The sequence below is a fragment of the Camelus dromedarius genome, chromosome 17 (assembly GCF_036321535.1).
Source record: "Camelus dromedarius isolate mCamDro1 chromosome 17, mCamDro1.pat, whole genome shotgun sequence".
Lineage (NCBI taxonomy): Eukaryota > Metazoa > Chordata > Mammalia > Artiodactyla > Camelidae > Camelus > Camelus dromedarius.
The window spans coordinates 5,714,242-5,729,879 of NC_087452.1; the positions used below are offsets into that span (position 1 = coordinate 5,714,242).

Here is a 15,638-nt window from a genome sequence, read left to right on the forward strand (position 1 = left end):
ATATTACCTCCTCCAGGAAATCTTCCCTGACCACCCTAGCTGAAGTAGCTACTGGGCCTACCATTCCATGTCGCTTTTTTTTTTTCTTTTTCTCATCCTTTTTAGTTTTATTGAGATATAATTTATGTACAAAAAATTGCAAACATTTAATGTGGGACAAGTTTCAACGTATGCATACGCCCATGATACCAATTACCACAACCAAGGTACTAAACATATCCACCACCTCCAAGAATGTCCTTGTGTTCTTTCATGGTGTTTTTGTTTTTAGTTTTTTGGGTTAAGAACACTTAAGACCCCCTTAAGCAATCCTGAAGTGCATGATACCACATCGTTAACTGTCAGCACTATGATGTACAGCAGAGCTCTAGAATTTTCCCCTTCTAGTCTCTGCTTCTATGAGTTTGACTCTTACAGATTCCTCATCTAAGTCCTTCTGTGTCTGGCTCATTTCACTTAGCATAATGTCCTGCAGATCCATTCACGTTGTTGGAAATGGCAGAACTTCCTTTTTAAGGCTGAATAATATTTCAGTCAATAGTATCAACCACACTTTCTTTATCCACTCATCTGTCAATGGACATTTGGGATGTTTTCTTATCTTCAGCCTGTGTCACTTTCTGTCACATCTCCCTGGAGTTTTTCTTCACAGCATTATCCGTATCCGAATTATCCTGTTGATGTGTGTTGAGTTTATTCACATGATCGCTCAGCACCTACTACATGTTAGACACTGTACCAGGCAATTTACATGTGTTAATTGCATTAACTCCTTACAAAACCACATGAAACAAACATGCATCCCCATCATACAGAAGAGGAAACTGAGGCTCCGTGAGGATCCAGCCCCAGGCCACAAAGCACATGTGGCAGAGCTGGGATGTGAGCCACAGCCTGCCTGACCCCAGAGCCCTTTTAGCCGAGGGTTGGGGTCCACAGTGCACTTCCCAGGGACGCTCACCCCCAGGACACCCCCTGAGCAGGCCTCCTCCACCCCGTGTCACAGGCCTGGTGATGTCGGCCATCACCGTGATCATCCTGGTGCTCTACTTCACCGTGGACACCTTCGTGGTCAACAAGAAGCCGTGGCTCCCCGAGTGCACACCCGTCTACGTGCAGTACTTCGTCAAGTTCTTCATCATTGGCGTGACGGTGCTGGTGGTCGCCGTGCCCGAGGGGCTCCCTCTGGCTGTCACCATCTCGCTGGCCTACTCAGTGAAGGTGAGGAGGGGAGAGCGGGGCCGGCCAGCCGATGCAGCTGAGATTGGCTGCCCCAGCTCAGGGGCATCCATGGGGTGGCTGGTGGGGCCAGAGCTGGGGCTGAGAGAAGAACTAAGTAGAAGGCAGTGGGCACATTGGAAGCTCGGACAGAGGATGCGTGCAGGAGCCTGAAACACACATGCCTTCAGGACAGCCATGCCCTGGCCCAAGGGACAGCCACTATTCAGCCCAGCCACTATTCAGCCCAGCCGAGGGTCACCTGGTGGCGATGAGGCCCCGTGTTGCCAGGTCTTCACATTTTTTTTTTCAGAAAAGCCAGAAATGAGGATTTAATATAAACTCTCCTGATTTTTAAGCACTGATGATCCACTCAACTTTAAACAATAAATTAAAATGCAGACATCACCGTACAGGCCCAAACCCATCCCCGTCCCATCAAAGGCAAGTGGGTGTCTAGCCCTCGCACTCGTGGGCCCCACAGTCGCCGAAGTACTTGTTTGACTGATCTCAGGGTTTGCTCCCTAAAGTTTGAAAGAGAGAAGCCTAAAATAAAAAAGGTGTCTGGCTATAGGAAAACCCCTCCTCTCAGAAGAAGACCTACAAGTAGGAGGCTTTGAAAGCAGTTCAGCGAAGGGCCCACAGGCTCATGAATGCCTTGGGGCTGGGGGGTGCTTCTCAGTGGCACCCTGACGGCAGAGCCCCACCACCTCCTGCTCCCAGGCCCAGGGCCATCCGTGGAGCCCAAACACTGGGGTGAGGGGGCTGGTGTCTCGTGGGCGCTGGGCGCTGACCTTCTTGGGGACACTTCAAGTCCAGCTCACCCCCAGGTCCTCACACCCTGGGCTCATCCTCTTCCCTTGGCCCCGTGGCTTCCCCCCTTCAAAGGGCAGGGCCCTGCGCTCCTGTTTCTCAGGGCCCCGATGCCAGGATGTCCCTGTGAGGGCAGAGGCCTGGGCACGTTTATAAACAAGGCATTTGCTTTGAGGCATTGGCACAGCCGCCAGAGGGCACAGTGAGCGTCAGTTTCCAAGCTGGAATTTGGGCTGGGCTTGCCGATGTAATTTCACACAGAAAAAAGATCTCAGGACAGGCAGGTGCCAGAAAGTGGCAGCTCTGTGTAAAAGATACCGCCCTTATCATCTCCTTGTTCTGGGGTTCTTGAGGAAACTCCATCCCACAAACCAAAGCCCAAACCGGTCACAATATAATGCTGGTCGGGGGCCCGGGGGCTGGAGATGGAGACCCTCACACAGCCATGAGTCGGGACCCCCCTACCAGAGCCAACCAGCTGAGCTCGAGGTCTCCTTAAAAGTCACCCAGAGTTGGTTTGGGGGGACCACGCCTTCTGCACCTTAGCTTAGGCCTCTACACCTTCTACAGTTTGTATCTCTGGCACCTGTGCCTTCAGCCGCCTTAGGTAGTATTACTTACACAGTCACTTGATAAACTCAGGACAGCACCCCGACCCAGGAGGGGCAAACTCTCCCCTCTCTGAGCCTGGACCTACCCTTCGGGAGCTGCCACCAAAAAGGCAGAGGTGACCACTTAGATCAGCACTGTCCAGTAGAGAGATGACATGAGCCACATGTGTGATTTTAAATTTCCTAGTAGCCATGTTAAAAAGAGAACGTAAGAAAAACAGTTAAAATTAAAACAATTAAAATTAACTGTAATAATGCAATTTACTTAACCCAACATGCCTGAATTAGTATCAAGCCAACGTGTAATAGGTAACACTACACCAACTGTCAGTGAGATGCTTTACACACCTCTTTTCACAATGTCTTCAAAATCGGTCGTGGGCTTCACACTAACAGCACATTTCACGTCAGACCCGCCCTGCTTCCAGCGTTCAGTAGCCTGATGTAACCACCGTCCTGAGCAGTTCAGGCCTGCACATTCTTTTTTTGTTTTAATTGAAGTAAAGTCTGTTACAATGTATCAATCTCTGGTGTGCAGCACAGTGTCCCAGTCATGCATATACATACATATATTCATTCTCATATTCTTTTTCATTAAAGGTTATTACAAGATATTGAACATAGTTCCCTGTGTTATGCAGAATAAACTTGGGTTTTTTTTTAATTTATTTTTATATATAGTGGCTAACATTTGTAAATCTCAAACTCCCAAATTTATCCCTTCCCACCCCCTTTCCCCGGTAACCATAAGATTGTTTACTATGTGTGCAAGTCTGTTTCTGCTTTGCAGATGAGTTCATAGTGTCCTTTTTTCTTTTTCTTTTTCTTTTTTTTTAGATTCCATATATGAGTGATATCATATGGTGTTTTTCATTTTTCTTTCTCTTTCTGGCCAGGCCTATACATTCTTAAGCCCAAAAGACAAACTCTCGTCAGAGAATACAGATGGGCAGAGTCCTGATGGTGTCACTTACATGGGTTCTTGGACTCTAACCAATAGAAATTGATAAAAGGCCAGATGAGAAATTCAGACAAGGCTTTACTGGGACTCGTTCTCCAGCACAAGGGGGCCAAACAAGTAACGGGTGCCCTTGTTCACGCCCTGAGTGGGAACGAGCTGGTTCCTTAAACTGGGTGAGGGTGGGGACAGACCAGTGGGTCAGGCTGGAAGGGTGGCTTAGGTGGTCCGCCCAACCCTTGGTGGTGCTGTGTGCAGGGATCATGTGCAGTCAGTCCCTGCTCTTGCTGCTGGCACTTCAGGAATAGCAGGTGTGTTTTGGCCTTTTTCTGTTCATACTTTGCCCCAGCTGCAAATATACGCAGTTATTTTTAGTCCCTTATAATTTCCTTATATTCTGTTGCTGGAGGAGACGTTTCTCCAGGTGCAAGCACTCCAGAAAAGGGCCCCACGTCCCACGTCCCAGCCTATCTCAATGGAGTGATCCAGGCTGTGAGGTCAAAGAGCTGGGTTCACATCTCAGCTTTAACCCTCACTAGCTGTGTCATTTAGGTCAAGCCACTTTGCCTGGGCTTTTTGGATTGCCAGAATGTGAAACCTTCAGGGATTCTTGTAACATCAGACAAGAAGTGCAGAAGAACTTTGCAAACCGTAAAGTGTGTTGCAGGCTCAAATTGCTGATGCCCATGGGTTCAACATACACTTCGTTGTGACTGTTACCACAGGTTATAAGAGAAACTGCAGTAGAGTATAATTCTCCCATTACTCGTTTTTTTGGCAACATGAGCTGCTATTAAAATTATTCTAATTGCACTCCTTTATAACCTTTGTTATAAAGAGTTTCTTTATAATATCAGATTCCTAAGCACAGACTAGAAGTGTATCTGATTCAGCCTCTGGTGACTTTTCATATCCATCCTGGCCAGAAAGGGTCACTATGTCAAGAGGACCTGCATTAAGATTGGTGGTTCCCTAAGAATCACTTTATTTTCATTACTTGCTTGAGAACCTGGAGGAAGCTAGCAGCATGGAGCTAGAAAGAAAGGGAGGTGAATACAAGAAAATTAATAATACATAGAGTGGGATTCCCTCTTTGTTATAAACTTAAAAAGAAAGGACGCTGGTATGTAAGATGTGTCAGTGCTGGGTGGTAGAATGATGGCTGATCTGTTTTCTTTTTTGTGCATCTGTATTTAAAAGAAATTTGTGGCTTTTATTATGCAAGTTATGGTACCTATTCATTGTAGAGAAATAGAATCTGCCGATTTTTACAAGAAAGCAATAACAACCTCCTATAATTCTACCACCCAGAATAATGACACTAATATTTTTATTTTTTTTCCAGATATTGTCCTATGTGTGTTAACACATATATATCCTAAATTTATTTACTTTTGGCGAAACCACAGTGACAATGAAAACCATTGAAAGATGGTACATTCGGAAAAAAAAAAAATAACTAAATAAGGAATTTATTTCTCTTAGGGTATAAAAGAAAAATATTTGAAGTAATCAGAGAGGACCCACCTTCATTTATCATCCTTTTCCCTATTTTTTCCATAAAGAATACAGATGACTTCTGCATCCAAATTAATAAAGTCAATTAATCAAATCTTTTAAATGGTTCAAATAATTTTTTTTAAAAAGTCAAAGGGCTGCACATACAGAAGGAGCCCAGAGACCAGAGACCACAGCACCAAGATCCTATGAGCGAAGCAAAGGGGCAGCCAACAGCTGCTCTGCCTCACTGACCATGTGTTTACACAGTGCCCTTTGTCCCCCAGCTCCCAGCTCCCTCTCCTCACTGTCGCTCTCTCACCTGCCCCTTCCGCCAGAAAATGATGAAGGACAACAACCTGGTCCGCCACCTGGACGCCTGCGAGACCATGGGCAATGCCACGGCCATCTGCTCGGACAAGACAGGCACGCTCACCACCAACCGCATGACAGTGGTGCAGGCCTACGTGGGCGACGTCCACTACAAGGAGATCCCCGACCCCAGCTCCATCAATGCCAAGACCATGGAGCTGCTGGTCAATGCCATCGCCATCAACAGCGCCTACACCACCAAGATTCTGGTAAGTGGTGCAGCCTCCGCCAGAGGGGACGCCGTCCGGTGGGGCGACACGGCAGCACTGGCAGGTGGAGCAGTGTGAGGCACAGGTTTAAATCCTGCTGGTGTATTTTGGGGTGGTCAAATCAAAAGCAACCTGTTTCTGTTTGACTTAACTCTGATGTTTGCATGACCCGAAGAAAAAAGATTGTTGTTAATTGTGTTTTTTAGATGCTGCATTGCCCTCCCAACAACAACAAAAACTTACTGTTAGCTTTTGCTATGTAACTACTCCAAAACATAGTGGCTCAAAACCAACCTGTGTTTAGCTCACGATTCTTTGAGTCAGGAGTTCAGGCTGGGCTCAGCTGGGGACGCCGTTCCCTTGCGCATCTGCGGTGGCTCACGTGGACAGCTCTGCTGATCTCGGCAGGACTGTAGGCTGATCTGGGATGACCTCAGCTGGGGTGGGTCATCTCTGCTCTATGTGGTCCCACCTCCGCCAGCAGGCTGGTCTGGGCTGTTCACATTGTCATTTTGCCGCATCCTATTGGCCAACACAAGCTCAGAGGCCTGCCCTGATTCAAGGAGTAGGGAAACACAGTCCATCTCTAATGGGAAGAACTGCAAAGTCACATTGCGAAGGGCATGAATTCAGAGAGGGGACTGATTGTGGCCATTTACACAGTCTACCACCAATGACATTGTTTTAATAGTAATGATATTACTAGTTTTGATCAGAAAAACTCATGTTCCTGTCTCAGTGAGCTGCCTAGACTCATTCTGCTGGAATCCCTGTTTGATTTAGAAGCACGGGTTGCCTTTTTTTTTTTTTTTTTTTGGTAATTAACCAGCATTTGAACGAAGAGAAATACCGACTTGCCCATCCCGAGGCCCGTTGGCTCCCAGATGTAGGGCATTTCTGCAGTGCGAGCATCTGAGTGAGCAGCTGACCTTTTCTGCTCACCTTGCCAGTGTGCCCCAGTCCTGACCTCTTCCTTCTGCCCCTGAGCCAGCCCAAACCTTCAGGCTCAGACTGGGTGGCGGGAGCCACCAGCAGCTTTATCAAATCTGGGAGAAGAGCATGAGTCAGCAGCGAGCAGCAGAGGGTGGGTAGGGGATGCGGAGGGGTGGTTCCTGCCTCCAGACACTGGCGCTTCAACCCCATCACCCCAGAGCTGCAGGCTGAGGAGGCAGCAGTGACAGAAGGAGAAAGTAGGTCGGGAGAACGTGTGCAGATGGGCTGATAAGAGAACGCTGGTGGGGGATGCCAGAAATGACGACGTTTTCGTCTTCTTCCTACCCCCACCCCCACCCCACCCCCCACCTCCTAGCCCCGATTTGGGAACCAAGAGAGATCAGTGATGCTTTACGCTGTTCCCCAGGCCTTCCTAAAAATAACTGAGATGCTGTTAATGATCTCGTCCTGCAGATATGGCAGAGACGGCGGTGGGGCGATTCCCAGAGCGGGCTTGGAGTGATGGGAGCGGGCGTGTGGGCAGAGCCCTGCAAGATGGTCTTGAATTGAGATGTGTATTATGCAATTACAGTGAAAAGGAGTTTTGGGATCTGCCAGGAGGGCTGCGAAACATCTCTGCAGCGATAAGTCTCAATTAGGCAGTGTTTCAGAGGACCAGTGGCAAAGCCAAAATCTCACTTCTAGATGTAGTTGGCTGAGGCTGTGTTCAGGGTGGCTTAAAGGACTGGGATGCATCAGTCCATCTGGGGAGAAAGTGTAGCTGCCAAGACTGGAACAGCTCAGGGACTTTGGAACCGGGATCCTTGGTTTGTAATCAGGCCAAGTCACTTACCAATGTCCTTCAATGCTTTGCACCCTGGCATCCTAGGACCCCTGTGCCTCTCTTTCTGTGTCTTCTCTGAAAGAACCTTGGCCACATGGTTCTCCTTGCTGGGGGTGATCAGTGTGGAAGAGACAGCAGAGACCCCTGGTATGACTGGGTGGTGGTTAAAGTTCACACTCCAGAGCCACATAGCCTGCATTCAAATTCTTCACTAGCTGTGTGACTGTAAACAAGTTACTTAACCTCTCTGTGCCTCAGTTTCCTGGGGGAAATAATAGGATTTTTATGAGAATGAAATGAGTTAGTAAGTGGAAAGTGCTTAGCACAGTGCCTGGTACATATTGAGCATCCAGTGTGATTAGTGTTGTTGTTATTCAGCAGTAAGATCACCCAGTGAAAGGAGATTCCATTTGTAGTCAGAGGCTAATCAATGGCTGAACAGACCGCAGAGGCATCAGGGGTCCAGAGGGAAAGGGTCTTGCCCAAAGTTACACAACCAGTTGGTGGCAAGCCAACTTACAGATACCCTAAAGGCAGCTAGCTATTGAGTAGGGTGTCCAGATTAGGTTCTTGATCATTAAAACCAATCCTGCAGCATCGTTAGCATTGGGTGGCCTCAGGAAGAAAGGCCTGGGGTGCAGAGGGTCAGATTCACAGCCAGGACTGCCAACCATATTGGGAGAAGGGGCTTCCAGGGATGGCCCATCTAGGCCCAGAGGAATCCCGAGAAGAGTCAGGGGCTGCTCGGCAGAGGGTGGAAGTCCAGCCAGCCTCCAGACCAGGCTCAGAAATCTAGACGGCAGAACATCCTCACCATGCAAGAGGAGGTGGCCGGGAAAGGCACGCACTGTCCACGCACTGCCCATCAGTTGTGGCTGGGAAGCGAGCCTGGCCTGGGAAACAGCTCCTGGGCATGGCTGTTTCTCCCCCCAACCGTGAGGGCAATTCTTCCGTGTCGTCTCACTGTCTGATGCAGGCTGTGGGCTCTTCGGGAGTGTGAAACAGCTGAGTTATCTCTGCTCCCCTGGCATAGGCTCTTGGGAAGTACTGGGTGGGTGGGTGGGTGAGGTAAGTGAATTGACTAGGGAATAAATGTATAGATATGTAATCAGTGAGATGAGGACCAGGTAGGAAGGGGGATGCATAATGGGTGCAGGATGGATGGATGGATGGTAGATGTATAAGTGGATGAGTAGACGGATGGATGACTATGTGGCTGGTGGATGGATAAATATGAAGTGACAAGAGGCTCAGGACAGCGCTCTCTCTCTGTTCTACTTTCTTATTCTTGTGGCAGCAAGAAGTAGGAGTTGGCCCTGGTCCCAGTCCCATGGCCAGTACCAGTGTTCTCTTGGTACCTCCAGCCTGCTGAGCTCTCCTTTGGAACTACCCTCAGCTCTCTGGTCTGCACTGATCCAGAGACTTCTGAATTAGCTCTATTTCTAAAAGATTAAAAAAAAAAAAAAAAGAAACTAGATGAGTAGTTGCAAGGGTAGGTTATGTGGGTGTAATCTACATGCATTCCCAGATCTTAGGGACCACCTGGTCCAACCCCGTCACTTTATTCTGAGGCCCAGAAAGTAGGTGACATCACATCTCCCGTTCATAGAAAAGGACACTGAAGCTGGGAGGAGTTAAAGAATGTGCCCAGAGTCCCAGAGTGGATGAGAGGCTGAGCCAGGATTCGAATCCAGGTCTTTCCAGTCCAGAGCTTGCACTCCATGCCCAACTCCTCTGGCTGCACCTTTGCCTTGAGGCAGTTCCAGGGCTGCAGTGAAGATCAGATGAACAGATGAATGTGTGGCTCCCAGTACAGTGCTTGACATGCAGCAAGTGTTCAGTCCATATCAATTATTACTCTTATTACCTCTATTATTATTTCTGAGCCTTACCCTGTGTAGTTTGCTTTGCCAGTCCCTGTCTTGCTTGACCCTGCACATGCCTTCCAGGTAATCAAGGCAAATACAACCATTCTTATCCTGCAGCTAAAAAAATGGAGCTGCAGAAATATCAAGTAACCTGCCCAGGGTTGCTTCTGACACCAGGTGGCAGAGTTGAGCCCAGAGAATTCTGGAGGAGTTTTAACAAGCTGGGGAGGGGGCAGGGTCATTCCAGGCAGGACCACAGCCCAGCCAAGACCCAGAGACCTCTCAGGAGATGTGGCCGTCTGTGGCCTAGGCATTTCTTGGGGCCAGAATGATGGCACCTTCCCAGGGTGAGGCTGGGAAGGCTGAGGGGGAGTTAGGTGGCAGCAGATAAGCCTTTAACAGGCTTTCTCCTCACAGTGCTCAGAGCCTCCCAGGCACGGGTGGACAGTCGTGTGAGGGCCAGGGCTGCCAGCAGGGAGGCCAAGAAAAGTGACCCAGGAGGGCCCTCACAGAGGGCCCAGTCCCTTCTGAGGATGGCAGAGCTTTCTTCTTCCCACTCCTATTTCTAACCATTGGGAGCTAAACTTGCCCTCTGAGGGAAGCTACGTGAGTCATCTTTTAGTCAGAAATTGCTTCCCTGCCTCAGAAATCCTGGCACCTTCAGATGTGCTTTGTCGCCTCCAACTCTGAACGTCAAGGCTTCTACTAGCTTCTTCTCATCACCTGCTGCTTCTCGGGGCCCAGCTGAGCTTTAAGATGGAAATAGCTCCTTCCTCAGACTTCAGAGGCGCTGCGCTTTCTGGGGAAGACATCCTCCTTTTCCACCCACGTTTATTCTGTGCATTGAAACCACCCAGGCGGACTTTAATTTTATATTATATGAGACCGCCTTTGAAGTAGGTTGACACTACGATTAACATTTGAATTATTAGACTGAAGATGGGCACTCGTGGAGCCAAATTGTTGGAAGTTTATGGGGTATTTCTGAAAACATAAACTGTTGAAAGAAAAACAAATCTCCTTGGCATCCCTGAAGTGGTTCTGGAGGAAGAAGCAGGATTTTCCTGGCAGGTTGGTTTTCCTAAATAAATAACCCAAACTTCACCTAGTTAGAAACAGTCCTAGTCTTCAGCCTACCCCATCACCAAACTGGGGTGCCTCATTACCCCAGGAAGCCCCAGTAACCCCCAAGACGCAGGAAGGGTGTGCTTGATTGTATTTCTCACACGTCCTAGAACTAGAGCTCCTAGGTGACGGAGGCGGTGGGGAGGTGACTCTAGGAAACAGAGAGAGTCAGCCCTTGACCTCACACCTCCTGGCTCTAAACCCAGGTGCGGCTGAATATTCAAGTGAGCCTCAAACCCCTCCCTGAGTCAAGCCAGCTCTGCAAGAGGCTCTGGCCAAGACAGGGGTTCCAGAAGGCACAGGAGGCCCTGAAAGTAACTTAGCAGGGCATTAAGATGGGGAGATGGGGTGGCCCTTCGTTCGGGCACGTGAAGTCGCAGGGGCCTTTGTGTTGGATTCAACAGCTCATTTGGTTTTGGTTTTTTTACAAACACCATTCCTGGGAGAAGAGTTTAAAGCAAATAACCCTGGATGGGGAATTCCGATTTTTAACGGAACTGTTAATCCCTGATTCCATCTTCTCACCACCCCCACACACACATCCACACACCACACACACCACACACATTGCACACACTGTACACACATGCCACAAACACAGCACATACACACCACACACAACACATGTGCATGTACACACATACCACGCGCACATGCACACATACACACTGCGTGCACACGTAGGCATGGTGCACTGGTGAGCTTGGAAAGGTCCCCAGGGCATCCTCAGGGAGTCTGCTTTCCAACAGTGTGTCTTCCCACAGCGTTTCAGCCTGTCCCAGCTGTCGCCCTGGACCCACACATGGACCTCATGCCTTTACAACCTCTGTGGCAGGTCCGTGGCTCACTGGCATGGCTCTGCCCCCTCCTGCCCTCAGGTGGCCTAGCACCTGAGAGGCTCCTGGGGTGGCAGGCCTTCTGATGACAATTCTGGAGGCCACGATTCTGACAAAATCCCATCCCATCTGGCCTCCCATTGGCAGCGCTCCACGCACAAAAACACCAAAATTATTCATTTATTCATTCAGCAAATATTCATTGGTTACCCCACAGCGGGAAGTGGAGATAAGCCAGACAGCCACAGCTCTCCCCGACGTGGACTCTAAATCAGTCACCCACCAGTTACCTCGTTAACCGATGATCTCGAATGCTGGTGAAGAGAGGCAGGGCTCCTGGGAGGGCGTGTGCCCTGGGCTCAGAGCCCAGAAGGGCTGAGGTCAAATCCTAGCTCGGCCACTTACGAGTGGTGTGGCCTCGCCGCTCCGGGCCCCTCCGTGCACCTGGGACTAATCACAGGCCGCCTCCTAGGGAGCTGCAGGGATACAGGTGAGGACGCCCGTGAAGAGCTCCGTAAAGGGTGAGCAGAGTCCGCATTCAAACTCTGGTCGTTGCGGCATCTGCTGAGGCTGGCTGGTGGTCCATCCAAGCCTCGGGGAGGCTGCTCTGCCGGTGCCTGTTCTGGTCCTTGAGGGGTGAGGGGGCGTGGCCTAGGCCATCAGAGACAGCTAGTGAGCAAAAAGTCTTTTTCTAACATGCTCTTTCAAATATCACCCTATGGCAATTGGTGCAAGTTACCAGGCTGTGGTTGGATTATTTGGGGTGGGAGGCAAGAAGGAGGGTTTTTTCTTAAATTGTGGTATAATATACATAACTTAAAATTTACCATCTTAACCATCTTAAGTGTATGGTTCAGTGGCATTAAGTACACTGACATTGGACACCATCTGTATCCAGAACTTTCCACCTTCCCAACTGAACCTCTATTCTGTTATACACTAACTCCCCACCACCACTGCCCTCAGCCCCTGGTACCCACCCTTCTACTTTCTTGAATTGGACTACTCTTGGGACCTCATATAAGAAGAATCACACAGTATCCATCCTTTTGTGTCCGGCTTATTTCACTTAGCATAGCGACCTCAAGGTTTATCCATATTGTAGAACGTGTCAGAATTTCCTTCCTTTTTAAGGCTGAATAATATTCCATTGTATGTGTAGATCACATTTTGCTCATCTATTCATCTGTGATGGACACTTGGGTTGCTTCCACATTTTGGTTACTGTGAAAAATGCTACTGTGGCCATGGGTGTACAAATATCTTCTCAGGTCCCTGCTTTGAATTCTTTTGAGTAAAAACCCAGAAGTGGAATTGCTGGATCATATGGTAATTCTATGTTTTAATTTTTTGAGGAAACTCCAGATTGTTCTCCACAGTGGTTGCACCATTTTACATTCCCACTGACGGTGCACAGTGGTGCCAGTTTCTCCACATCTTCGCTATGTTTTCTGTTCTGTTTTCTTATAATAGGCCATCCTCATGGGGGTGAGATGGTACTTGCTAGCCACATTTTTTTAATCTCATTTTTGTATGTGTTATTTATAACTTGGAGCTCTTTGGGTCATCATTCCTTGGTCTTAGCTCTAGTCACTCCCAAGCATCCCAAAACAGGAGCATGAATTGCCCTCTCCAAGTTACGCCCATGGCTGCACCCAGCAGTCCCAAAGGGCTCAATGCCCATGCAGGGATATGTGCTGGATAGAGCTCTGCATTGGGGAATCAGGGGGCTTGGGGGCAGCCCCAGACCTGCCCCTCTGCAGGTCTGTGACCAGGAGCAAGTCACTTTTCCTACAGGCTTGCTTCCTGTCCCTCAAAACCAATGCCTTATTAACTCTCCTACAGAATGAGAGCCCTGGAGATCAAAGGCTCTTTGAAAGCCTACAGTAATAGCGAAACCTGTGGGTTTGTAAAGATTTTTAAAAAGCCAAAAGAAAAAAAGAGGCAGGTCCCTACTTCTTAGTAGTACACGTAGGCAGTTTCAGAGCTCAAGTTCACGGAAACAAATTGAATTACGGAGGAGGCAGCTCTGCCATTTGCAACTGTGGATGGTTTGAAATCCTTTTAGAGGAAAATTAAAATATTCACAGAGGGTAATAAAGTGCCAGGGGTTTTGCAGGCATAACTGCTCAGCTCTCTGGGGCAAATAAGTAATTAGGCATTTTTATTTCAGTCCTCCGGGTTTGTCATTAGTAGAGAGGGAAAAACCGTGGTGGAAGATTCATAAAACTCTAGAAATCACCAGAAAGTTAATTATAAAATTGAAAAAAAAAACATGCTAAGTAAATAAATATATAAATTTTAAAAGCACAACATAACTGTATGCTACAGAGACTAAGGAGAGTGCTTAGAATTTCTTTTCCCAAACTGTAGAAAGGGGAAGCTGTCAGATTCCTCTGCTTCCAGATCGAATCCCACCGAAGAGCTTGGTGTGGAGCAGGGAGGGCGTTCTGAGCCTTGGCCCACGGCCCCCGGGTCCCCGCTGAGGGATCTGCCCCACTGCCTGCTCTACCATCCTTCACTGTCATCCACCTAAAGGGGCAGGCTGATTTTTCTCTCAGCTAGAGATCATCTGCTCCCGCCTCTCCATCTTATAGATGGGGAAACTGAGGATGAGAGCTTAGGGTCTAAGGCTGTGAATGCCTGAGTCAATGCCCATGACCCCCCAGGGCTTGGGTCGGCTCCCTGAGCCCAAGCCCTAACTGTGGAAGGGGAAGTCGGCCAGTGACATGCCTGATTGCCATCCCGTCCCCTCCACAACCAGTCCAGCATCTTCTAGAGTTCTTCTTCTTGCCTGGGCTGCTCTTTTGAACAATACGAGGGAGGCTGAGGGTGTGGATCCTGAGAGTTCCTGTACAAGTCCGGTCTGAGACCCAGGAAGAGCCACTCATGGGGATGAGGTGGGGCTGGACACTGAATGCTCAGAGTTATTTATTCCTCTTCAGCGTCTCTCTAGGGTGTGAGTTTATCCGTGGTGACTTTCACCACTCCCAAAGGCACCTCCACCTGAGTGGCTGCACATTAATTTTATACAAGTGGTGTGGGGGGGGGCATATGCATGTGTGGGAGGCATGCCTATAGGAGGTGAGTTCACCTGCCAGCATGAACTTCCCACTGCCACCTGCTAATCCCACTGTGAGTGCCCTGTGGAGACGTCTTGTTCTTACCTTTTAACCTGAGCCTCCCTCTGCCCCAGACTGGTCTGCACTGAGCCATCCAGAAAACAATGAGTAAATGCCTACTGTGTGCTGGGCTCTGTGCTGCCCTGGGAACCCAGGGAGGGAAAGAATACAACGACTCTTTTACTCTGGGGGAGACAGACCCACCAAGCAATTTTCAAAGACAAGGAAATATCTGTGCTGATCCTTAAAGGGCGAGGAGGAGTTTGCCTGGCAGGGATGGAGGAAGGACCAGCAGGGGCGAAGGCAGAGGCATGGAACAGCCTGTGTTCAGGCAGCCGCACGAGGGCGTGAGAAGCACAGGGGATGTATGTGGTGGTGGTTTCCCTGAGGCTCAGGGCCGGGGCTGTGGTGTCCACGCAGCCCAGTTAAAATGGAACAAACCAGCTCCGTGAATGGGGATAGCTCTCAAAAATTGAATGTTACACGAGTGAAGCAAGTTACAGAAACATGTACACAGCCTTCTTGCATGACATTTTCAACACACAAAACAGCACTGCACATACGTACAGGAGGTCAATCTACAAGAAATCACCAATGGTTGACCACAGTGATGTGCAAAAATAACCATTGCATTTGGTTCAACCTAAACTGAAATCACAAGGGACATTGCATCCAAAGCGTAGAATAATACCCAGCCGTGAAAAGGAACACACTATCGATGAATGCAACAGCTTGCCTGCCTCTCCAGGTGATTATGCTGAGTGAGGAGAAGCCAATCTCCAGAAGTTACAGACTGCATGGTTCCATTTATATAACACACTCGAAATGACAGAATTATGGAGCTGGAGAACAGATCCCTGGTTGCCGGGGGCAGGGAGGGGGAAGGGAGGGAGGTGACCGCAGTCATACAAGGGCAGCGCAGGACGTGTTGTCATGAACTGTTGTGCATCCTGATGGTAGTGGTCACGGGAATCCACGTGGGATGCCATTGCTCAGAGCCCCCCACACACACACACAGGGGAGCATGTAAAACTGGTCAAACCTGAATACGGCCAGTTGGCTTGTGTCACTGTCAACATCTTGGTTGTGATATTGTGCTCCAGCCATACAGAAGAGAGCACTGGGGGAAACCAGACGAAGGATGTGTGTCCTCTCCCCATGTTATTTCTTACTGCCTGTTACTCTAGAACTATCTCAGAATTAGAAGTTAAAACACACACAGGATAAGGATT

General features: G+C 48.8%; 1 protein-coding gene across 1 annotated transcript in view; it reads left to right on the top strand.

Annotated features, from left to right (window-relative positions):
• The window catches only part of ATP2B2 (ATPase plasma membrane Ca2+ transporting 2), a gene marked incomplete at its 5' end in the record, with an annotated part of 56,727 nt that overhangs the window by 9,603 nt on the left and 31,486 nt on the right, over positions 1-15,638 (top strand). The window contains 2 exon segments of the mRNA XM_064496258.1: positions 1,007-1,221; positions 5,436-5,678. Coding sequence (XP_064352328.1) covers positions 1,007-1,221; positions 5,436-5,678 — 458 coding nt within the window.